The sequence below is a fragment of the Hyalella azteca genome, unplaced genomic scaffold (assembly GCF_000764305.2).
Source record: "Hyalella azteca isolate HAZT.00-mixed unplaced genomic scaffold, Hazt_2.0.2 contig13728, whole genome shotgun sequence".
NCBI classification, from domain to species: domain Eukaryota; kingdom Metazoa; phylum Arthropoda; class Malacostraca; order Amphipoda; family Hyalellidae; genus Hyalella; species Hyalella azteca.
Window position 1 is genome coordinate 309,182 of NW_025943639.1, and position 26,306 is coordinate 335,487.

The 26,306-nt window shown below is 38.6% G+C and overlaps 2 protein-coding genes across 3 annotated transcripts; one reads left to right on the forward strand and one right to left on the reverse strand.

Moving 5' to 3' along the window:
* LOC108670356 (HAUS augmin-like complex subunit 3) lies at positions 1-8,303 on the forward strand. 2 transcript variants are annotated; one of them, XR_007157083.1, is made up of 13 exons: positions 1-449; positions 639-869; positions 2,292-2,478; positions 2,693-2,803; positions 3,043-3,173; positions 3,469-3,606; positions 3,912-4,092; positions 5,105-5,257; positions 5,447-5,680; positions 6,227-6,327; positions 6,571-6,754; positions 6,883-7,007; positions 8,077-8,303. XR_007157083.1 is itself a non-coding variant. In XM_018157824.2 (12 exons), exons 1-12 carry the CDS (start codon positions 265-267, stop codon positions 6,949-6,951), a joined length of 1,905 nt encoding a protein of 634 aa, XP_018013313.1. In that variant the 5' UTR covers positions 1-264; the 3' UTR covers positions 6,952-7,623. The 2 variants fall into 2 exon arrangements, 1 of the variants encoding a protein (XP_018013313.1); XM_018157824.2 differs by lacking the exon at positions 8,077-8,303 and having other exon boundaries at positions 6,883-7,623.
* Positions 7,315-25,616, reverse strand: LOC108670355 (solute carrier family 13 member 5). Its single transcript, XM_018157823.2, has 12 exons — positions 25,292-25,616; positions 18,067-18,350; positions 17,720-17,969; positions 16,899-17,029; positions 16,601-16,704; positions 10,763-11,245; positions 10,066-10,185; positions 9,543-9,743; positions 9,230-9,318; positions 8,540-8,835; positions 8,057-8,197; positions 7,315-7,600 (listed from the first exon to the last, which is right to left on the reverse strand). Exons 1-12 carry the CDS (start codon positions 25,299-25,301, stop codon positions 7,472-7,474), a joined length of 2,238 nt encoding a protein of 745 aa, XP_018013312.1. The 5' UTR covers positions 25,302-25,616; the 3' UTR covers positions 7,315-7,471.
* Positions 25,617-26,306: the final 690 nt, after the last annotated feature.

Genomic DNA, 26,306 nt, shown 5'->3' on the forward strand with positions numbered 1-26,306 from the left:
CACTGGCCATACCAGCATCAATCAAGCTATGATTATAATGCATAAAGCAGCATAAACAAGTAAAGCATGTTTTATTTTTGCAAGTATAATATGACTTCTTTAGTCCTTACCCAACCGGCCAACCTCTATAAATACCTAATTTTTAAATTCCACATGTATCCTATGATAGTGTTTTGGATTTTCTTAAAGCTTGCAGCTTACTTTCCTTGTTACCACCTGATGTAACTGATAAGATTATTCCAATGTTCTTGGAATAAATACAAAATGTTAGGATCAAAGCTAGTAGACAAATTAGAAGAACTAGGCTTATGTGAGCCTAAGTCTCTGGTTGGCTCTGACTTGGACTGGCTATTTATTGGATCTGAAAATGAAGCCCTGAAAGGTTTTTGCAACTGGTTCTGTGACAACATAAATTCTTCAGATGTCCTGTCAGAAGAAGAGCTGCTTCAGTAAGTGATTTTATTTGCACCTTTATAAGATTAAAATAATTTGATAAATATCTGGACAAGTTTTTGATGCCATAATAGTTTTTTTTTTTTTTTTGAGGAATTTTCATCCTCATCCCAGTTCCTGAGGAACTTTCATCCTCAGGAACTTGTAGAGGAACTTTCATCCTCTAATAAGTCCTTCTTATGCAGGTACCAAGAATTGCAAAGAACTGGCCAAGTTTTAGAAGGGTCCCAGCTGGATGCTATGGCAGTTTGTTTATCAGGCTTTAGTTCACTGGTGCCTACAAGTCAAGAGCCACTGTTAAATGTGGAACTGACAGAGCCAGAAATTCAAACTGATCACATCATCAGAATTGAGAGCCATCTCAAAAAACTGGATCATAACCTCAAACGTTTGGAGGCAAGGAGAGCTCAGCTCAGGTACGTAAATAGGTATACTGCAGCTAGTACAATCTATGCTAAAATGACCATTTTAAAATTTAGTTACTGAACACAGCATCACAAATAATTTAATGAATCAATAATATTTCTCACATTTTTCTATGCAGTTTATATTCATGTCTTAATATAATCTTTCATTCATGACTCACCTTTGTAGAAGCATCATATGTGTACATGTTTGAATTGATTGACAAGACATTTAGAAAAATGTGAATCTTCATTCCATGAAAATATGAATATTATATATAATAGGGGTCCCCAAACTATGGCCCGTGGGCCGGATCCAGCCATGGCTAGGTTCTATTGGGCCATTCAAGGATATCCCTTAATTCAACATAACGTGTACCTACAAAAATTGACCGTGGCATTTATTTCTTGTTATGCACTAACTTAAAACAGCATATGGCCATGCCCAACTCACAAAGGTTTCGAAAAGCTTGCTCTTGGCCCTTGGCGATAAAAGTTTGGAGACCCCTGATAGTGTACTATAACATCATTATTTATTTAATTATTTATTATGGAACATTAAAGAGATTTATTAAATTATCAAAGCTACTAAACGAATTTAGAAAATTTCTATTGTATGTATAGAATTCAACCCATCTGATGCAAATTCACTGAAGCTGGTATTGGAGCAGATGGAGGTAATGTTCCTAGACTCTTACTACAGAGTGTGTGGTATTAGGATGCATGCCTCTGATATATGCTACATTATTTCATATGCAGGATATCTTGTATTTAAGATCTCTACTTCTTTGTCTAGGATGGCTGATGTGCATAAGAAAAGTTCTAGTGTTTTTTCTTTTGCTATCCAACCAAGTAGTACCAATTCAGTTGTTCTTTTATTGCTGTTCTTCTGTCTAAATGAGGTGCTAGCACTCATCAGTTGTCTTATCACGATGCTTATGGTTCTCTTTTGTCATATTGAAGAGCTTATACTGCATTTTTTTCTTATTGAAGTTTATTCAGTTTTGTCTTATTAAGGTACTTATGTTGCTTTGCGAGGTGCTAATTCTGCTCTGTCTTTACAGTATGGGTCTCTGTTCTTGGTAATATGAGACCTCCTGCTCCTTGTAGTGGATAAATAATTTATGTTAGACAAGATTCGTGATTCTTCAGAAGTCCATCTTGTCAGCACTGTCCATGTTCAAATTATTCAAGTTCTTCAGAGTCAGTCACAGCCAAATAGTTTTGCCTCAGCTTATATTTTGGTATTAAATGTTGGGAAAACCTCATAGTGCTATCATGTAGTAGTTGCTAAACTATATGATAGCAATTCCTCAAGAAAAAATATATTGTTGTAAAGTAAGTTACATTCACTATCTTATAACCATATTATGTTTCAAAGAGCTTCTTATCTCTTATATCAATTTAATTAATTTATCATCATTATGTTTTTAGCTTGCAGGATCTGAGTGCTGGATCAGAACTTGAAGAGCTACAAACTGCTCTTGCTTCAGAGGAGCGGTGTCTTGCCAGGCAACAGGCTGCTGCCTTGTCAGCAGCAGGAGAGCTCACTCAGAATCTGACCAAACTTTCAGCCACTGTTGTGGAACTCACAGAAGTTTTATCAAAATTTGTTATGAAGGTTAGCTGCATATTAATTTTATTAAAGTTTATTTTGTTATGTTCAAGTGGAATTTATTGGTGCACTGTAAAATTGCACATGAGTAAATGGTTAAAAAAAGTATGTAAATTTTTTTCATTTAACAATCATCTATTATGTGACTATAGTACCAGGTTTTTTTTTTGTACCATGAAATTTGTAAGAGTTTAAGGTATGTATGTATATATTTCTTCAGAGTGGTGATGACGAGAAGCTGCTGGTGTGCAGTGACTTGTCAAGCTGGGAGCGTGAGGAGCGTAATTGCTCCAGGGCTCTTGAGCAACTCTCCTCAAAACTTTTCTCTGTGGTGAGTTCCAGAAATCAGATGAGCGCATTTTTATTGGATGAGCGCAATTCACCAGCCTGCTGTCACAATAACTCAACTTTGAGATTTCTAGATTTTTGTATTAATTTTTATCCATGGAAGCTGAAGCAATTTGTGGAGGATTGTACTCACAGACTGAATGTGCATTTTGCAAACCCTCTCAGTTCAATTGCTGTATTAAAAAATATTGAGCCGGTATCAAAATGGTTGTCTTTCTACAGGAAGAAACGGCTGGGTTCAATCTCGGCGAGTCTGAGCAGCAGCAAGATCTTACTGTAACCTGGCCTCCTGCCTTGCAAGCAAGCAGCATGCACCAGGACCACGAAGCCGAGCTCAAAAGACTACATGAACTGTGCGTCGTTTTTTCAAAGATTTTCTCCTTTTTCAAAAACGATTTGCAAGAATGGATTTTTGCTATTGTTTGTTGGTTTGCGTCATGTGTTGATTAGTCATTATTTTTTGTGTTACCATTGATTTATATGAAGTAGTTTAGAGGTAAAATAATTCTTTTAACCCAAGTGTGTCATGTTCAACATACAATTTTATCACTTAATGTGATTCTCTCATTAAAAATTCAGTAAGTAGCCTTGTATCAACAGCACAAGTCCGACTATCACGTGTAAAACTCATATAATTTTCCCGCACAGTATACTGAAGTGCAGCATTAACTGCGCGACAGCGGAGGTGGAGGTAGCACGCAAAAAAGCTGAACTTCAGGAGGTCGGCCGAGCCCTCGAGCTCGTCACGAGGGGCCAGTACAGCTCGTGTGGGGAACTCAGTCTCAAGTCAGTTCATAAAATATCCAGTCAACATATAGGTAATTGTGCAACTGTTTTATATAAGAGGATATATATTTCTAACAGTTAGTTCAGAATATTTGAATATAAGTACAATCAGAGCTGAAAAGATGATACTTTTCGAACTGACTATGGAGTTGGTCTCCAAAACGTTGTCATTGAAAATATGGTCAACTTATTTGACATATTCTCTGCTTTTAAATTCTTGGTGATCTCACTGATCTGTACTCAAGATTTGCGTTGTGATCCTAGAAGCATATCGATGTCTGCATATAATAATGATGGGGTTCCAGTGAAGAGGCGAGGACAGCCCTAGGGACGCTGAGGTCGGTGCGCGAGGAGGTGGAGCAGCAGAAGTTGACGGTGGAGACGCTGGTGAAGACGTGTGCTGAGCGCCACAAGACCGCCACTCTCACTACTGACACCGCTGCTCGCCACGTCAGGCAGCTTTACTGCAGCGACCAGCTGCGACAGGTCTTAGCACTTATAACTCTATAGATAATATGTAGGCAAATTAAGCAGTGCGACAAACAACAAATTCAATGATTCACCGCCATACTGGTAGAATGTTTGCACAAAAATGTTTTCAAGCTTCTAATTGCATTCTTTTGTACGTTCCAGTTAGCTGAATATCGTACGTTTTTGTTGCTGACGGCTGATATCCTGCTTTTCTAGCCTTTGCAATTATTGCTACTTATTTATGATCTCAAATTGGGTCAAATTGCCAGCGAATTATTTTGCAGCTTCGTAGAGGATAGAAATGTATCTTACAGAATACATCCTGTCTCTATGCACGTTTTGATAGACTACATTTGTTTCACGCTATTAGCATAATTATATCAGTTTTTAAGGCTTTTGTCAATGGTTTTGATTATTTTAGAAATTTAGTACTTATGTGTTCTCATTGTCGTCGTTATCATTGGAATGGAATTTTGTACCTGTTGAATCTTGAATTGCTATGCAGGATCTACCCGACCTCAGTTCGCAATTCCGGTGTTCACAACGAGTTAAACTCTTCTGCTGTGATCTGACTCCAAAAGATCTTGTTATAATAATTAGTCAGTCGTCAATGATACAAAACTGATTTACACTAATTATTTACTTTATTTTACTCAAAACTTCAAGCCTCCCAAAAGTTGACCATCGAGTTTATTAATGTCACTTGCAACGTCGAAATTTTGCCATTGTGAAAATCGATTTCGATTGGAAATAAGAGCCACGGCAGGTATACTGTCTACGAAACGCGCTGCACTCGAAAAAACTAGAGCTTACAAATAAATATTGGGCTATCAAAATATTAAACATAAATTAGACACTACAAACTCTAACAACATCGAAATCAAATCTCACAGTACCTATTGTGTTGCCTGCACAGCTTTTTTAGCTTATACGGGGATTCACCTGGATTTTATTTCACGTCTCTTTTATATTTCATTGTAACGTGTGCTCCTGTGTGAATAAATAAATAAAATTCTCACGTGAGCAGCTGACATCGCTTTTCGTAGAGCAACAGGCGCGACACGACTACTTATCCATCATGATCCAATGCGAGGTGATGTCTGTAGAAGAAACTCTACAGCTTCTGAGAGAAGCCACATCACTGTTGACACTACAGCACCACAGAGCCTTGCAGCGAGCAGTCAGTTACTGTACACTTAACGTTCATTGATATTTTGGTAGTTACTGCATCTCCGTTGCTAGTTTTGTTGATGCATAAAAACTGACCATAATTTTTTTAAACGTTTTCAAGGTTTAGGTTCATGCAAGTCAATGTCGTATTTTATGCTCATTTATCAGTTGTTTACATTCCTTGATTTTTCGCATGTAGACCCAAATGAAGGAGCTCACGTTGCGCGCTGAAGTAGATCGCACGTTGGGTGGCCTGCCGGCGCCCCTAGCCACATTGGGTGACCTCCTCTCAGTCTCGGAAGACAGCAGCACAAGTAACGAAGAAGTAAATAATGATGGCACAGAAGACGACCTCTTCGCGACGATGTCTCAAACATTAATGGGGTTGCCGGTGACGCTTAGCGACGATCATCGCATTAAACACAATTCTAAGGTTTGCTTTAGCCGCAGTGCTTACTCGAAGGCTATGATACATTGTTTTGCTTTGACATCGTTCTATAAACTAGGGTTTCAAAATTATAAAAAGTCTTCACATTTCGTTCCTAAAGCATTTTCAACTATTTCATAGTAATATAAAATTAAAGATTTCGATGTTATAAAATCTTTAGTGTCGATAAATAGTATACTTTCAACTTTAAATAGTTATAGCATAATTAGTATACGTTTGCTAGGCGTTATTAAGCATAGAAATGCACTAACTGGTACTCTTGCTGTCAGCTTCGTGCATTTCTTTTGTCCATAATAATAAATTCAGCTACCTTGCAAAATGTTATACTGAGATCTTTTATGTTGAGCAACTCAAAATTTTCTTTAGCTTCCTGTGTTTAAATTACATACTGTCGTTTGTACTCAAAGTTTCATTACTTAAACGTTGTAATATTCTTCCATTTATCTTTTCTGTTCCTGAAGATATTATAAAGAATTTAGTGCAATTGATGCGGAAGTACAAGTTTTCAGTGACTGGTCCACATGCCTGCAGGTGGCAGTTGCCTGCGAAGCGCTGGATCAGCTGCTGGACACGCTGGAGAAGGGCAAGCAGGCGCTCGGTAGCTACCGTCACGCTCACGCTATCAAAAAACTGTGAGACAATGCATAATATCTATCTGCTTGAGTAATATTCCAATTTATACGCAGATAAGAATTTTTCAGAAATCTTGAGCTCGTGAAGACAAATATTTTTTGGGGGGGGGTTGATGTGGAACAAAAGTTCTATGATTCCCATTTAACTCAGTTATAAAATAAGGTTAAAACTGCAAGAAGAATGCTCAAAAACCTTCTGCATTACCCTGATGATACGAGGCTTATCATGTTGTCGTTGTGCAGATGGAGCAAGTGTGGGCTGCTGGAGGAGTGCCTGGGCGGATCTGGCGGTCGCCTGCCAGGCTGCCTTCCTAACACGTGGTTGCCTGCGCGTCTGCTAGACGCTCAGTCCAGCCTGGAAGATCAGGCCGCGCAGCTCAAGCACGAAATACTGGCGTTCCTCTCACAGGACGAGCAGAAGAAAAAAGTAAGCACCATGCCCATATATCCAGTAGCGAAAAGGTTAGTTAGGCTAAGTTTTAGGATGGAGAGGTTCCATTATGAATTCACAAATTATTGTAGTAAGCGAGGCTTTCATTTGACATTTATTTGCAGATTCTGATTGCCCAACCTGAGCTGGCTGAGAAATTGAGCTCGTGGAATGAGGAACCCAAGTCACAGTGAGCCTGGGAACACAAGAAGAAGGATTGGTTTATTTCATCGATGAAAAATAACACTCGGTATGAATCTTGGAGGACTAATTCCATTTATTATAACGCGTCTTATAACGTTTTCTATCATTGTTATTATTATCATAATCGTATAATGTTCAGAATCTTATAATTATTATCATGTAAATTATGAGCACTTCCACTTCCATATAATCCTGAATTCCCCGTTTTCGTTCGGTAAAATTGAACATTTTATTCTTCCACTTCCTACCATTTTTGTAACGCTTTTGCTCAGATGGAGCCATGCAATTCGTTAGATGTATGAGGAACTGTTAATTATGTATGAGGAACTGTTAATTTAGGATAAATAATGATCTTAACGTCACATATTTAATCGTGAACAAATTGGAATCGTATGAGTAGGCACTCTGAACTAGAGTTCTGAACTAATTAACCAAACTCATCCGCCCATCGTTAAGTATCAATCCATTTCTTGTCAATGGCTTGAAGAAAGTTACGGGGAAAATCAATCCTCATTTGGTAGTGGTTGCTAAGGCCCAACTTGGCATCTGATGAAGGTCAAACAACACGTCGCCCAGAGTGACCAGGGCCACAAGTAGGACCGTCAAACACAATAACTTCACGATGAGTCCAGCTTTCATCTGTAAATAAAGTTGATACTTTATCTCTTTTTTTCCACTGACTGGAACTGTAGTTAATAGATCTTTAGGACCGCTTCAAACGCCCATTGTATTCATGAATCAAAGAAGCTTTATTGCCCTCTATTAGTAACCTCGTTCCCCAACTCGTCGATAAGAATTCTGACAAAATCATCATTCAGAAACTTCCATACATTTTTAGCGCATTTTCTCATTTGTGGAAAAAATGCACTATTGTGCTCACCATGTCCGTCTGTCTGTCCGTCCGTCCGTGACCTCAAGTTTTCGTCGACGAGAAAATGCGCTGTCTGTCACTAACTGCAGTAAGTACTGAGTTACATTTTTTTTATATTGTATTGCTGATGGTACATTTATTGCTGGTTGATTTCCCGCTGATTTGTCCTTGATAACGTCACTGTAGTTTTGTCTCTATGTTTCCCGTCGCAAATTTCTACTTACCATGTCCTTGGTGGTCATAGAGTCGCAGGCATTGAAAGCTATGGCGTTGGGTGGGTTGGACACCGGCATCATGAGGGCGTATGAACAACAGATCGTCACGGGCAACATCAGGAATATTGGGTTCATCCCGATACCCAGAGCCTGCAAAATCGGCTTCTATTGGCACTTTTCACGAGATTCTTCTTAAGACCAGTAATGCAAATTTCCATAAATAGACCGCACTATAATTGCATTGCACCGGGTTCATTAATTTAAATTAACCTTTACCTAATGAAACCAGCAACTGTAGGTATAGGTATAGCCTAAAGTGTAGGTATAGCCTAAATTGGATTGTCCGTTGAACTGACTAAGGGAAGATTACTGAACTGTAGCGAGTTTAAAGTCACTATGGCTGCAACAACCAACAAGAGGAGAATATTGCGTTAAAGTATTATTTAAACTAGCACGTTAGAAATGTAGGAATGGCCTTATGGTTGAGCTCACCAGGTCTCGAACAACAGGTAAGAAAATATTCGCGGTGGTCATATTCGATACCACCTCCGTCAGGAAGGCCGCAAAAGTGACGATGAGAACGACGATAACGGAGTGAGGTAGCACAGCAAAATACTGCAGTTGATGTCCTATCCAAACAGATAGCCCAGACTTGGCTGCTCCTTCGGCCATAGCAAATCCACCCCCCATCAATATTATTAATCCCCATGGAACGTGAGTCTCCACTGCTTCCCAAGTCAGGCAGGCTTCAGGTTCCTGAACTTTTCCATTCTTTTCCTCATTCGTAGCTGCAATTAAATTAGAAATTGAGTGATGAAAGCTTCATGAGATGAGAATGGTTGCTGGAAATCAAGGGTGGGAGATCAATGTCAATAGAAGGATAAAATCGTTAGTCAACGAAAATTCGACAGTTGTGGAGGAAATCACGTGAACTTACGAGTGAATAAGAATAAGTTGCGGATATTTTGGTGATGGAAACGTGTATCATGAGTATATTCGCATAAAGTTAACTACATAGCTTCATTGACAGCTCAAGAATAATGCGTCAAGTAATTTTACGCCAAGTCGATTGTTGATGGACCTTCTCAACACAAGTGAGACAAAAATCCTGCATCTATGGTAAACTAGTCAATAAATTTTTAAGTGCCTTAATACCGCCAGCAATTAAAGCGATTTACATACCGTCATAAAATGGCCAAATTTTAGGCTTTGCGGGAATAATAAACATCAGGAAGACGATAAGGATGGCAGGAGTAGCGTTGCCGATGTTTCTGAGAAATGAATAATGCCTAATATGAATTGAAGTTATGTTCGAGTAAGAATTATGCTGAAATGCCTAAGCTATTTAAAGTTACAATACGTCAGAACGGGCCGAATGTAATTGCCAAAATTAAAATCAAGACGCTGCTGGGCTATAAGTCAATATGCAAATAAAGCAGTTAATCATATTTATTTTCATAATCAATATTACTACTTCAATTCTATTAACACTCACGCTTCATTTTTCATGGCATCTGCCCAGCCTGCAGTGAAGCCAGGGCTTCGAAAGACCCAGAGGAAGACCAGAGCCAAGAAGAGGGTGAAGACCATAACCTCGTGGAAGCTAATGGGTCCTAAGGAGTTGTATGTTCGGAGCACCACTTTTTTAATCGAGAGCTCCTTTTCGACACTAGAAGGAGGCATCTTGCGCCATCTCCTGAGAGTGAACCGTACTAAAACGCTAAATTGATTTGTGTACGGTTAATCGAAACAGGTTCACGAATTGAATGATTATTGCGCAAACTCCTTTTACGATACACGTTTCAAAACCGAGTATTTGGCACTCCGTACACAGACTTATTCTTCAAACTTATATGGCCATTATTTAGGAAATGTCTAACAGCCTAAATATTTGCATTACAATAGTAAACTCGCAAGCCTGGACTACAAAGTAAATGAGTAAACCTCAAACAAATTTCGGAAGTAGGTACGGTGGATTCTTAGATACTGCATAGTTCCATGGCGTAGTTCTACCTCACCCCCATCCAACGAACATGGCGTCCAGTGTGAGGAATGCAAGCACCTCGCACACCAGCATCACCGGCATGTTGAAAGCCATCCACGAGCCAAAGTTGATAGAAGTGGGCTCGGTGAATGAACTGTCATGTAAAATGGAAAGAAAAACAATAATTTCTTGTTTGAAAAGAACGATGTGATGATTGTGATGCATGGTATAAAGAACTTCAAGACGATTAGGCTTTTGAGTTTTGTTGACGTTGAACGTAGATATTTTGTCCTGTAAATCCTGCTAGCAATTACTGCTAATAACAATTTAACAACGGGGTGAGCAGGTGTTGCTCGGTATATATATTCCCTGGAGATTTACAGGGAATTAAATCTTCTTCCTTGGAACGATAATAGTTTCCCTTCTTAAGTAAGGTAACCGACATGCAGCTGAGGCATAGAACCCATTTTGTCTCACGATTCAAAATATAATTAAAACTAAATTTTGTTTTTATGGGGGAAATATAAAGTGAGTCACATTTCTCAAAGTGAATTAATTTAGTTTTATCCGTGAATTATAATTTAAATACAGATTCCTTGTACAATGCTTATTGATCAAAATTGGAAAACTATATTTCAGATCAGCATGGTGAGAAAGAACATTAGTTATTGTTTGACATTATTCATCAAATCAAATTACCGCCATAACTATAAGATATTTTTATTGTTTACCTCTCCAAGAAGCCCCACAGGATAAGATTGGGGCCTGTGCCCGTTGGGAAGGCTGTGCCGCCGAGGTTGGCAGCGTAGGCGGTGCCCAACATGAACATGGCGGCCATCTGGCCTGACGTTTCTCCCTCTGACACAGCTGTGATTTCTTTCGGAATCTTAGCCGAATTGACCGACACCGTTTCGGTATTCTTTTTATCGGCATATTTTGGTTGCTTCAATGAGGCAGCATCTGGCAGCGAACTTTCAGAAGTTGTTTCGCACACAGACGATGTGCTTTTAGATAAGCGATCATTTGGTGCTTTGACATCAGTCACTTTTGGGATTTGCAGGTCATTATTGGCAGGCGTTGAATTTTGCGTAGAATTCTCTATACTCTCCAATTGGATTATTTCTTCATCGTTATTTGTTACATTGTGACCACTGCCAGGAGAGTGAATTTGAACCATGTTACCATCTTGCATTTTTTCATCCTGAAGCATAGCTCTGAAAATAAAAGTAAACCATGTTTATTTATTATACCTCAATGCGCTAAATGAACTTCCGTCGTACGTGAAAATGAAACTAGTATGGCTATTATATTTTAATGTGATTCATGCTAATCATAGAGAACTTCAAAGTCAGGGATAAAATATTTAATTAGACTAACGGAGCATCATAAATACCCACTCACATGAAATCTACACATACATTAAAATTCTGGATAAATTTGATCGCGGTTAAAAACCACGCCTGACATGAAGTGACAATTTGTGAAATGTTATTAAATAATTTATATTAATAGGAAAAAAACGAAATGCTGCTAAGGCGAGATTTTGGAAGCTTTCTGTCCATCAGCAGGATACGAGCGAAGGACGTTTCACTTCCTTTCATTTGTAGGGACACTATTTATCTGTTATCAGTTTTATTAATTTTCTAGAATATTTGTTTTTTTCGCAAACCATCCGAGCTACTTAAAGATTGACATTTTGATTCTTCGTAGATTCAGTTATCCATAGGATCATAACAGCCTGATCCGCCAATGTTTGGGGTAAGACAATAAATAGCTCCTGTTATATTGATCTAATTTGTAATATTTACGTATATAATGTACTTCATTTATTCATCTCGATTTGTATTATGCCATTAGTATTATAGCCGTTTGTTCATTCTACAGGTGCAACTTTCATACTTCACAAAATACACTTAAAACACTATCCTCGGCAAATTCGTATTATAATCCCCGTTCTAAGTTCTTGAATTGTAGCGGTTTCGAAACTAACCGATCCGCTATACATTTAAAATCTTAATTAATTGGCATCCAACCTAATTTTCCCACAATATCTTATGTAAATAGACACTGAAAGTTCAAGCAACCGTCGGCTATCTTTAATCCTGCTTTTTTTATGCAAGCCATACAAATCTATATCCATTCATGTTTCTTCATTCATAATAGTTTCATAAACTCTTCCAGTGTGTCCCGTTGTCACTGTCCTGTCTTCCCGAACACCTGATTATCTGGAGGAACGAGCGACATTTCAGACTCCATCAGAACTGAAAGGTCGTACGTTTTCAATGTATAAGACCACATTATTTCTCAGAGATAAGGATTAGGGGTTGAAATATTAGACTAAATTGACGCTGGAGATAAAGGGTTGAATAGGCAAAGCAGATGATGTTGGCCCAGAGATAGAGAGTTGGGGTTGACATTTTAAGCCATACTGGCGCCAGGAAAGATCAGCAAAGATCCATTATTCAGGGCATATAAGAGTCAAAAACTAGAAATGAAAAGATAGCATTTAGGACCATATTGACATCAGATGGAAGTCCTCAAGCCAAGTTTTCATTTTGAAACAGTACACGGAAGTTAAGTAGACGCTCCGACCGAGTTTTGTGAGAGGAACTGGGAAGTTGTAGGGGAGATGACATGTTGGGAGCTAATTCGTCAAGGTATAATTACACACTCGGACTTCTTAAGATGAGCGGGCCGTATTCAAGGTATATTACGTATTTAAGGAATGCAATTCATAACGAGTTGAATACACGACATTTTAAAGCTTATAATTCTATTAAGTCGAATTTTGTTCTCACAATGAATTCCCAACATTGGTGTACGAAAATCAATCAAATCTCGACCTTTCCTAGTATAGTTGTAATATTGTGTTCTATGTTTGTTTGGAGAACATGTTACCCCGTATGCCACCAATGTGCATATTCTCACGCAGGCAAGCAGATATGTCAATTAGAGTGCACTTCACCGTGACCTACTGTTGTGCTAACCGTCATACGGCGCTGCCGTCGCAGTTTCAAGGTCTGATCGTTCAAAACCTAGCATGAACCAACCGCCTAGTCTCAACGAAGGCCAAAAATTTACAGAAAGGCTTTTTTGACCAAATTTGCGGAGTTGGACCGTTTTCATACGAGTTGCTGCCTATATAAACAAGGCCGTTTTGTATATTTTAGGTCTCATCCGTACAGTCTAGATTTTAATGTGGTCATTTTTATCTGGAAACTCAAAATTTCTCGTTTTCTGCGACAATAAAGTTAAAAATTTTGACAAATTGCTGAGAAAAACTCATGTGCGGGGATCAACACCACAAGCTTAAGCCGCCAAACACGAACTACAGAAGCACACTTTTGACAATGGCGTGTGGTAGACTTTTTCGTTAACCATGTTCAAAGAGCTATCGAATTCAGCAGTAATTCATACATATCCTCCTTTTGTACGATCTTGTCCTTTTTCTTGCCTCAACCGCAGGGTTTCGGGCCCATCTAATGCCTGGTTGTATCATAAACATGCAATTAATTACTTGTGCAGCAGATGTGAATTACAACTACAGTAGCTCTGTAGCATAAGTGTAGCAGCTGTGAAGCAGTAGTGTAGTGCAGTATCTGTGTATCTCGAACAAAGAAGTCGTTAGTTAGTGCAGAAGTTGTACAAGTGCTCCAAGTAAATGTCGTCGAAACAGCGCTGATTACGAGTTTATTTCGTTGTAACAACGTTTAATGAATGCTATTTCAACGCCAGAATCCTAGTATCTCAAGTGCGGCAGCTGTGAGGTAATGACGCGGGAAATGTGCAGTATAAAGTCATATATATAAACATTGATGTTGTATTAAGGTTAGTAAAACAGTAATAATCGGAAGAATCATGAAATTATGAGTAAAGCAGTGAGTCTGCAATTGCAGGAGTCTGCAGTTGCAGGAGTCTGCAGTTGCAGGAGTCTGCAGTTGCAGGAGTCTGCAGTTGCAGGAGTCTACAGTTGCAGGAGTCTGCAGTTGCATGAGTCTGCAGTTGCATGAGTCTGCAGTTGCATGAGTCTGCAGTTGCAGGAGTCTGCAGTTGCAGGAGTCTACAGTTGCATGAGTCTACAGTTGCATGAGTCTGCAGTTGCATGAGTCTGCAGTTGCAGGAGTCTGCAGTTGCATGAGTCTGCAGTTGCAGGAGTCTGCAGTTGCAGGAGTCTGCAGTTGCAGGAGTCTGCAGTTGCAGGAGTCTGCAGTTGCAGGAGTCTGCAGTTGCAGGAGTCTGCAGCTATCATGAACGTGTCACTGTGTAGGAAGCTCGGTAAGTTTCTAACGAGTTAGTTCCTATAGTATTGATGCTATCCGTCCACTTCTGGCCTCGCTGTGCTGTTAAACACATGATTGACAAGTCAATTGCACGAGGCAGAAATAAAAGTTAAAAATTACCAAAGTTGTTGTTACGCCATCTTTTCATGTTTAGCTCATGAATAAGAGCGAATTTGTAGTGTTGTTTTCGAGTGTGAATTTGTCATTGTGATGAAAAATAGGTTAAAATGCTGTGTGGTTACCTTGACCTCGCGGAATCACAGAAGCTACTCGCGTTACAATGAGATTACAATGAGATTAAAAGTGAGATTACAATGAGTTACAATAAGATTAAGTGTGTCGATCAAATATGAGGTAGTTTTTCACACGCGCATGAGGAAGCGCAATAGAATATGATCAATTGGATGAGGCCAATTGCACTGTATATTGTCCTTCAACGACCGACACGAAGTTAATGTTGCTGAAACCTGAGTCAAATTGAGCGTGCAGCGATTGATATGGGTATTAGGAAATACACTTTTATTCTATCGAATATTACCAAAAACTTGAAGTTTCTGGAATAAGAAAACTTAAAGACGTCTCGATGCGTGAATTAGATGGCAGTTTCTTGAAGTCGGAAGTCACGAGAGAACGTGTCCACTATCGTTGTCTATCATTCTTAATTGATTACTCGTGAATTGCGAAACTACTATTTTTAGTGAGCCCGAGGCAGTGTTTGTAATAAGATAGTATGTCTTCATGCGATGTGTCACATGGTTAAACTGCGCTTTCCCTGAGAAGTTTGAGATTCTGCGTCTTGAAAATGTTTGAATTTTGCCCACCTGTAACCTTCAATGATTTCTGTCATAATCATAATAATAATAGCAGTTTTAGCGTTTAGTAGGCCGTAGGCCTGTCGCTGATTCTTAACATCGCAGAAAATTCACAGCATTTTGCGGTCTCGAACGCGCAACTCACTGCCACAATTCTGTTGTGCTTAACCGCCCGGCCTCCTTGCCGATTCTGACCAGAAACTGGCGCACAGAACTGGGATCGAACCCGCGCCTCTCTGCGCCAATCTTGGTACTCTGAACTGTAGCCACTGGGCTACTATTGATATCGCATTAATATTCCGTGTCAGGACACATACTAGGAACATACTTCTAGGAAGGAAATGCTCATACTGCTAAAAGAACAAGTGTTTGGAGTAGTCCCGCGTTAAAACATGTTAAATTGTTTACCGACTGAGTTGAAAGTTCAGAATGTATTTAAAGGCCGTTAGTGAATATGATGTTAATCATGGTTTACTTACAACTGCACGCATAGAAAATGTTAAGGTGGATTTGGCCGGTTTCGGCTCCAGTAAAAACTATGTTCAAAGCTCTTCGAATAAATCCGAAAAAATTGAAAGGGTGTTGAAATTAAAATTAAAATGGTGTCCTAAAATTAATCCTGTTCCTCCCGAGGGTGTGCGACTCTAACTCGAGCCAATTGCTGCCGTTCAACAACAATTCCTAAGTTTATGTTTCGACTCAGATGCGTATCAAATATTGATTCAAGGAAGATGTCATGCGTTATATTGTCTGTAAACTTGATGGTGTGAGCTGCAGCCAAATTTTCTTTCCAAATCACTAACAGGCACCCTACATGAGCATCAATACACGAGGTGTGTGTCGTTAAAAGAGGCTATACAAATTTTAAGCCTTCTTGTGTCAAAGCCTGCGACCAGGGTTTCGAGTGAGTTTGACGTCGTCACCCAGCCCATCGTTAAATTTGAGGAAGGAAATGCTCATACTCAGTGTAGGAGCCTCAAGTTTTTTGGTTTAGCATGCATTGTTGACACATCCTATTTTCGTGAAGTCTGACGAGTAATCAAGTGATTATGTATTTACGAAAGAAATACTGTACATTATAGCTGCCAGTTCACTTTGAATTTCTCAGAATTAAAGGCAATGAGAATTGATACGAAAGAACTATTAATGAACCAGAACTGAGGAAACCATCAATTTGTTAGCTGCTGTGCTGGAATCGGCATTTTTTTCGATAAATTTGATTTGTTTGGTTGTTTTTGGAAGTTTCGGCAATTTTTTGTATGACGCCAGTTTTGAAAAACACTAGTAACTTTAGCTTTTGCTTAGCTTAACATTTTTGCAGATCCTACAAGAGAACGTGAGTAAATCTTATTTCTATGGCGTAATTTTGCGTTAAGTAGAGATTGGATCCAGTACAAGGCGATTCCACGAGACAATTCGTGGCAATAATTTCAATACGAAAAGATGGTCAGTCGTCTGAGGCTTCATTTGCCCTTACTTGTTGTCGTAGACGTGGTTGTTGAGATCTGCGTCGGTTGCCTCTTCTATGGTGACCACCGTAGTTGGTTCAGCTTGTCCCGACTGACCTGCCGCTTTCCGTTCCTACGGTGCAATCAAATCGAAATGATGATCAAAACATTTTAATCAAAATTAGTAAAATTCATACCGTCTTCATGTGGGATCACAAGCAGATTTATACATCTGAACGCCATATACATCTGAAGATCTTTTACTAGCGACAGTACGTGTTGCCTAAATGGAGAAATTTAAGAACTTGCAGAAAGATAATATTTTACCTTGAATAGGGTCTGCAGGAGTGCGTGCACGATGGGCACCATCATGGCCGTGGTTGCGGTGTTGGATATCCAGATGGACAGAAACGCCGATGTTGCCATGAAGCCCACCATCAATCGTCTCGGGCTTTGACCTGTATATGTTAAAAATAATTCGAATGATTTCGCATTAACATTTTTATCGATTGTAGGCGCTGGTGGGTTGGGTAACTTAAATATTCCTGTGGCTACTGGAGGTTGAACAATTGAAGCATTCAATTAACTGCCGGAAATGGGGAACTCAAGTATTTAAGTATACAGTGTCTGCTGGTGATGGAGAACTTAAGTAAGGAGCTCCTGACGTTGGTTAACTCAAGTGCTTAAGGTGTCGCTTACTGGGGATGGGTAACTCAAGTATTCAGGTAACTGCTGACGATGGATAACGCGAGTAATAAGTAGGTCTGTTCCATTGGCTTCGTACGCCGGAAACTTGTTACTGTGCTAAGTTTATTCTGCTACAAATGAAATACATTAAAACAAATGACTGAAAATAAAAACTGTAGTAGAACTTATGAGTAAAACCCTAAAAAAGATCCATTGAATTTGAAAGAACGGAATGGTTCAGAAGAAACACAAATACAAAATATTGTTTTCTCATTAATTTGAGACAAGATTTGGAGCGCCTTTATTATGCTAATAAGAACAAATTATTGATGTTTCCTAACATTTTAGAACGCCTAATATACTCCCAAGCGTAGAGGGTTTGATGCTCAAGAATTAGTCACAATACTATGATTCTGAGGATTAATTTGTTTAGATCTCTTGGGATCTGACTTGACACTCACCGACTTTTAGGATGACGTAGAGAGCAATCCTTTTATGCAGATTTGAGTGCTCTACAGCCACTGCAACTATGATGCCTCCAAGAAACATCATGATGGTGCCTGTAAGGTACTGCTGACACACCTCTGCGGTTGATAAGATGTCCAGTAATGGGTAACCAAAAACCGGAATAAGAGCAGTCACTGGCATCGGCACCACGTCCGTCATCCAGTACACTGCCATCACAATGATGACGTACGCGCATTTTGCCTCCTGTACAAGTTGATAACGTCATGAAGATCAACTACATTCTATTAGCGAGATTATTACAAATCAATTTTACTGTAACTAAGTTACGGCTGTCACTCACTTTAGTTCTGCCGATAAGGGGCAGAAGTGCAAAGACGGTAGGAGTGCCTAGAAGCACCACTTGCGTCCAGTTCAACTTGAGCCACCTCCAAGCATATTTGGCCCTTCCAAACCATTTCCGTCCATGGAAACCTCGGTTTTCGTTAAATTGGCTCTTGCCAGCTGGTTCATCCTTACCAAGTGGCTTGCCCATTACTTTAGTCCCCCTTTTGTCTGATGAAAATCTGCCGGACCTGCGAGCAGGAGGCTTGCCTGTGTCAGCTGCTCCTCGCTTCGGTCCGCTTCCTGCGTACAAAACTAAGTTGTAAATATTAGCCATAAACTCTGGGAGCATTTCACAAAAAGGAATGGAACTTTTCTTCTAAACCGCTTCCAATATAAGTAAGAAGTTAATCTAAAAAATTATTTAGAATTATAGCACAGCGACTGAATCTTAACTGTACACTGCGTTCTGAACTGTGCATTCCAGTTAGAATGTATCCAGTTTGTTTACCCCAGTTATCATGCATCCAGTTTATTTACTCCACTTATCATGCATCCAGTTTATTTACTCCAGTTAGCATGCATCCAGTTTGTTCACTCCACTTAGCATGCATCTAGTTTGTTTAGTCCACTTAGCATGCATCTAGTTTGTTTACTCCAGTTTGCGTGCATCTAGTTTGTTTACTCCACTTAGCATGCATCTAGTTTATTTACTCCCGTTAGCATGCATCTAGTTTGTTTACTCCAGTTAGCGTGCATCTAGTTTGTTTACTCCACTTAGCATGCATCCAGTTTATTTACTCCATTTAGCATGCATCCAGTTTGTTCACTCCACTTAGCATGCATCTAGTTTGTTTACTCCACTTAGCATGCATCCAGTTTGTTTACTCCAGTTAGCGTGCATCTGTTTGTTTACTCCACTTAGCATGCATCTAGTTTATTTACTCCACTTAGCATGCATCTAGTTTGTTTACTCCAGTTAGCGTGCATCTAGTTTGTTTACTCCACTTAGCATGCATATAATTTGTTTAATTCAGTTGGCATGCATCCAGTTTGTTTACTCCAGTTAGCGTGCATCCAGTTTGTTCACTTTAGTGAGCATTCATCCACTTTGTTTACACCTGTTAGCGTGCCATCCAGTTTGTTTACTTCCGTTAGCATGCAACCAAATTACACACTTTAATTAGCATACACCTATGGTATTATTGTACAAAAGACACAATGCAACTAGAATAAAAATTTTTTCTTCTGAATTAATTCAAAACACTTATCCAAAGCTACACTTTTTAAGTGCCTTCACTTTTCTGTGGAGGAGCTCACTGCCATGTTAAACCATTATTTGCTACTCAAAAGGCCGTCTCTACATTAGGCAGAAAATGTACCCTCCGGACGGTAGTGGCAGTTCCAGTTCGGTCCAGAACGCCTGGCTCAAACTATAGACATGATCTACTATAGTAGCTAGAACGCAGAGTCTCAGCTGAGAAGGTGAATAGTTAGTTAATCGTATAGTTTTGAAGATAATCAAAGCAAGAAAATCACGCATTCAGCTTAATAACATCTTTTCGTTTAATTTGGAGTTTGATACTTCAGCGCCAGTTTTGTCTTAAATATCAATCAACATATGTCAGCCAGGAAAACTTAGAAAACGCTTTGCAATGCAAGTTTGAATTTATATCGCACACATTCATTACTGCACACAATTTAAGTTTCCATATTTTTCGGTCAATCAAATGACTGTACTCTATTAATCATCATCGAATAGAGCATGCAGTACATCGAACAAATATACATTATCCTATCATCATCGAACAATGCAATCAATCAATTCATCGATTTTACTAATCGATTGTCGCCCGTTTGGAACCGGAAAACTTCTGTTTGATGTTTATTGCTCATCGATCATTGGGCATTGTTTAACGGATTAATATTATCATAGATAATCGGTTCAATCATATAATCGCCATTAAATAACTGTTTCGTATTCATAAATAGTAGTTTGCATTGAACCATATTCTTCTTTATTCTTTATTCACAGAGGAGCGTACATAATAAGAGACCATCGAAAATTTAAAGAAAAAAAAATACAAAATGCTTCCTAGTGAATGCCTATATAAGCTAAAAAGCTTCAAAGGCGGTATAGATTATATTATTATATATTATGTATGTATCCGATATTTTGCGGGTTTCTATTTCTTTTATTAAGGCATGCAAACTTTGCCATCAGCCAAAGCATCGCCTAAGGGGCAGAAAGAATATGAATGTACATTTAATTTGTTTTATATATATCATGTATTACTCGTATTTCTACTAACTAATTCCACGTCACACCAAATCATTTACTAATTATAAAATAATAATACATGCCTAGCACAGGCACCAACAGCCTAAGTGAGAGTCATGGCGTTCGCTCTACATTCCACAGTAAATTTTTTACAAGAGTTGCTATGGCTGGAGGGCGGGCGACGACCGCGCAGTTCATGAGGTGCATCACTCGAGCCACCGACGCGTGAGAGTGATCACTAGCACATGTTTTTGATGTTACTAAAAATCCAAATATTTTCATCTTGAAGAAATTTCGTTCCGAATATTTTTAGTCATCATCTACTTTCCAGTTAGCATTGAAAAATGTACATTTGAAGATTGTAGGCATTTTATTTTGAAAAACATGGACATGGCATCATGAAATAATGCTTGGAGGATACCACAATTTTCACAGATAATTTTAAAGTGTCATTATTTAAATTCAGTTATAACTCGTACTTATATTCAAATTGAAAGATCACTTCAATATAATCACGTACTATATCTAGTCAGCTTTATACCAGTACGCTGCGTAACAGACTCCACCTGTTGCAACGACCCAGCCCTCACAACAGGCCTCGCTGGGCTCAGCCGCGCTGTGTCACCCACAAACTTGAAATTTTGCAAGGCTTTTGTTTCAGTCGAGTCTCGAGTCACGTTTATATACATGAAGCTTAAGCTGCTTTGAAGGTCATCACGTCAATTGTGTTGTACTCCGATATCATAGTATCATTAATGAGCTGAAAAGTATTCCTCGTATTGAATAAAGCCATTTATAACGTCCAGCTGTAATAAGAGGTCTGTCTATAAATAACGTTTTTCGTTTATGTATGAAGCTTCTTGTAGTTGGACAAATATATCGCCTTTAATTTCAGGCTGCGCTTTGATAAAGTGGTCTTATACGTACGTCGCATTGTAAATTGTTTTCGACGATACATTTCGCACTACAGTATGGAAGCATGGCTTTTTACTATCAAGAAATGTGGTAGCTAATTATTTATCTTTAAGATCCATTAATTTTGGCTAGTATTTTGTTAAAGACATACTTGGATTGGACAAAGTAAGGGAAACACCTAACAGTTTGACATCGTAATTTTTAACATAGAGAACAATGAAAACGTAACACATTTGATGTTTTATTGTTGTTGCTAATTGATATATTATCCTTGCATAGATATTTTTAGTAAATTTTTGTGTCTATAACCTAACCCATAACCTATAAATGGCAAACCTCTCTGACTCTCAAAGAGTCCAAATTGTTGATGCCCGTATGGCAGGTGCTAGTGTGACAGAAATTTACAGAATGCTTGACGTTTTTAGAGGTACGTACTGTCTCAAAAGTAATAAGTGCTTTTGAAAGATAAGGAAAAACGTCCTCAGCAAAACACAGGAGTAGATAGCAAAAGGGGTGTATCGTCACACTTTCCATAAACAGCTTAAATCATAGGTTACCCCAAATCTTACCCGATCAAAGTTAACCAATTACCCCTGATCCTTCAATATTATTACGAACAATTACCTTAAATCTTGCCCAACAAAGTTAACCAATTACCCCTGATCCTTCAATATTATTACGAACAATTACCCTCAAATCTTACCCAACAAAATTAACCAATTACCCCTGATCCTTCAATATTATTAAGAACAATTACCCTCAAATCTTACCCAACAAAATTAACCAATTACCCCTGATCCTTCAATATTATTAAGAACAATTACCCCCGAATCTGCATAAACAGCTTAACAGGATCATTTACCCAACAAAATTAACCAATTACTCCCGAATCATGAGTTAACGATCATTTACCCCGATTTTACTACACTCTTTAACCGAGAATAACCTAGAGCGATTGCCTGAAAAATACTTCTAAAGGATCAGGGGTAATTGGTTAATTTTGTTGGGTAAGATTTGAGGGTAATTGTTCGTAATAATATTGAAGGATCAGGGGTAATTGGTTAACTTTGATCGGGTAAGATTTGGGGTAACCTATGATTTAAGCTGTTTATGGAAAGTGTGACGATACACCCCTTTTGCTATCTACTCACAGGTCTTGCAAAAAGTCAGTTGTCTGAAAGAGACCGTTGGTACCTCAGTCGAATTATGAGGGACAATTGAAAGACCACGGCTGATAAAATTACTGCAGACCTCAATGAAAACCTTACGAACCCTGTTTCAATAAAAACTATCTGCCGAGAGCTGGACAGATCTGGATTCATTGGAAGCACTGCAATTAGAAAACCTCTGCTTTCAAACACAAATGCTTCAAAGCGTTAAGAGTGGCGTAAAAACCTCCAAAATTTATCTCTCGAGCAGTGAAAAAATGTGATTTTCTCTGACGAATTTTTCTCTTTTTCCCGACCTCTGGCCGAGTTTAGGTTTGGAGACAGCCAAAAGAGTCATTTAATCCCGACTGCCTCCTCCCAACCGTAAAGCATGGCGGGGGATCTGTGATGATCTGGGTTGCTATTTCTTGATCCGGCGGACCAATGATTTCTCTTCATGGAAAAATCAACAGCCCTGACTATTTAGGAATTTTGGAGGAACGTCATCCTTCAAGATGATAATGCCCCGATCTATACAGCTGGGATTGTTAAAAATTGGCACGAGGAACATTCTAAAGAAGTTGGGCATCTCATTTGGCCACCACAACCAGCAGACCTGAATATTATCAATCGAGCATTAATGGTCGATTTTAGAGATACAAGTCAGGAGTCGATTCCCGCCGCCATCGTCTTTAAACGAGCGAGAGGGAATTTTAACTGAAGAATGGGTGAGTTAAAACTCATTTGTAAACAATTCACAATATGTATGAATCAATACCTCGGAGAATTGAATCTGTAATTGCCGCAAAAGGAAGATCTACACTATATACTAAAATATATTTTGCGGATTTCTCAGGTGTTTCCCTTTTTCGTCTAACCCCTGCATTTGAACCAATATTTAATTCCAGAGTTATTTTACTCGACATTTAATTCGAACGTTCCAAATTAAAATTATCCTACGTTTCCAGTTTTAGAAGATTAATTCTGACACTGTTTTCACTTCTCGTTTTCAGTTCTGTCATGCATGTATCTTCGTTCTCGAGTTCACCAGTTAGGGCATTCGCAATCAAAGTCATGGCGAACGCATACATACAACTGTAACATACATATATGTCATTTGAATATTTAACTGTTACTAAGGTAACATGTGAAAATGTAACTGTAACGTGTAACAGCATAACATGTAACAGCAGAGCATGTAACTGTAACACGTAACAACTGAACTTGTGACTGTAACATGAAACGGTTACATGCAACTGAACCGTGTAAGTTAGGTGTAACAGATGAACATGTAACCGTGACATGTAACTGTAACATGTAACTGTAACATGTAACTGTAACATGTAACAGCTGAAGGAGTGCAAAATAATGTTTGCACTAGCTGCCGACTGGCGATCACCAGAGTGACTGATCTCAACCGGCACCACCACAACTGCAGCAGTGTGGTGTGAACCAAGCCTATAAGGCCGGGCTCTTATAATACTCCTGGCACGTGCCAGACATGTGCCAGGCACGGTCCAGTCCAATATTCTTTTTCTATATTGGATGTATTTATTTATGAATGTATTTATTTATGGATGTATTTATTTATTGGATGTATTTATTTGTATTGGATGTATTTCCATAGAAGCATTTACTCCATGGGCATGGCAGGTGCCTTGCACGGCTGGTGCGAATGCTTCTATAGAAATGCATTAAAGCAGTGGTTCTCAAAGAGGGCGGAACCGCTCCTGGGGGCGGTGGAAAGATCTGGGGGGAGNGCAACAAGGGGGCGACAGTCCGACGATTTGTACACAACACGTGCAGCACACGGCTCCTAAGCGATGGGTTTTTCCACAAAGTTCTGATTTTTTTAACCTCTCCTAAGTTTCTAGTGCTTAAACAGTTAAAACGGCTAAAAAATAAATTGGTTCACTTAATATAGGGTTTTATTTAAGAAAAACACATTTGTGTTAAACCTTTCTCTTATCAAATTTCAGCATAACAAATATCAAGAATGAGGGTTTTGTTTCCATATGTGTCTGTGTGTGTGTGGGGGGGGGGGCTAAAAATTCACTGGGAAGCAAGGGAGCACCAGCTTGCAACAGTAGGGGAACCACTGAATTAATGAATACTAGGCTGACACGTGCTCGGCTGTATGGTGTGAATTAAGCCTAATACAACTTTGATCGGGAGGTTCTGACTTTGTTTTTTTTGCAATCTCATGAATTACCACTGACAAAATATGAAGCAAATATGTTTTAGCATTTTTAACTGCCTGTAGCCAGATATTTTCATGAATATATCCGAAAAAATTATATTTATCTGACGGAAAAGGTATTGTGAATGTACTTTGCGAAAGCCCCGCTAATATATGTATATTCAACTTTCTTGTGCTAATCACTGCTTCAGTTAAAAGTAATATAGAGAAAAATGCATTTAAACACACGCAAATCGCTTCCTTTTGAAAGGCAGAATGGCTTTTCAACAGAGATTTTTTTGAAAGTGGAGCGTCCCACGTGACCAGGACGTGCTGGCTAAGCAGGAAATCATACAATTTTAGTGAAGAGTTCAGTTGTCTGGCACTGAGGTTCTATTTATTGACTTATTGCAGTTTTCTCCAGAATTTAATCTAATTGCGCCGTTTTAATGCTAGGTATCAATTTATTCAAAAACCGCATGTTAGATTTTTCGTGTATTTTCAGCTTAGATTTAAATATCGGTGAAAAAATTGCTTTGCGAAACTTTATTTTAAAAGAAAAACTTAATTACAGCCATGTAATACACATACTTGCTTCAATTTATTAAACTATCAGACATTAAATTTCCGAATTTGGTTGATCATTCAACGAGAAAATATTTTAGACTAAAAATAAAATCAGTAAATTGCGAACGATAAAAACAACACATAATATACTCACGGTGAGTCATTGTGCTCTGGGTGACTAGCTTATTTTCTAATTATCATTCATCGTTAACTACCAGCTTTATTTTACGTCATTTGATCTGGATATTCAGCTGAAGACATCGCATCGAATATGATTATTAAATTAGAAAAAAATCACGCCTCATCAGTAAATTACGAGGAAAAATCTGAGAACAATTAGTTGGAACTTTGGAATTGGTAGAAAAAATTCGTCAAAAAAACCACTTCGCTATATATTTTGCACTATTTATGAGCTTCAATTTTTTCATAAAATTAATTGTTCTACACACGAGTATAGACAAATTTTTAGAATCGTTCAGGACAGGAGAAACGTTTTGCATTCACTCGAGTCTGTTCACGAATATTGGCTTCTTAAACAACCGATTTACCTTTTTCACCCTGAGACAAAAGTCAAGACAAGGTGATCACTCTTCAGGAAATTTTTCCTCGATTTCTCTAAACAAATTTGTTCCTATAAGCATTCGAAATCTCAAACTTAACATTGTTTAAATGTTCATTTCGTAAGTTAATGAGTTTTAATTTAATCGTTTTTTTACCAACTTAATTAATCAAAAAAGTAGATTTAATTCTTTACAAAGCAAGCTTAATTTTAGAATGGTTTATAAAAATTTTGCCCACCAAAGCACATGCTTTGCATTTGAAGTCCACTTGTGAATGCGTTCAGACGACAAACAGTAGCAAGTCTGGTTTACTGAGTCAACTCTATGCTTCAGAACTCTAAGGGAATAGTGGCTTTTTTAGCGCATTTTCTCATTTATGGAAAAATGTACTATTGTACTCGCCATGTCCGTCTGTCCGTCCGTCCGTCTGTCCGTCCGTCCGTGACCTCAAGTTTTCGTCGACGAGAAAATGCGCTCTTTGTCACTCACTGCAGTGAGTACTGAGTTATATTTTTTTATTCTTTCGGATCCCAAGAAAAGTGGCCAAATTTCACAATGATAATTTGCTGAAAAAATTATCTATGGTCTAGGGTGATGATAAAAAATTAT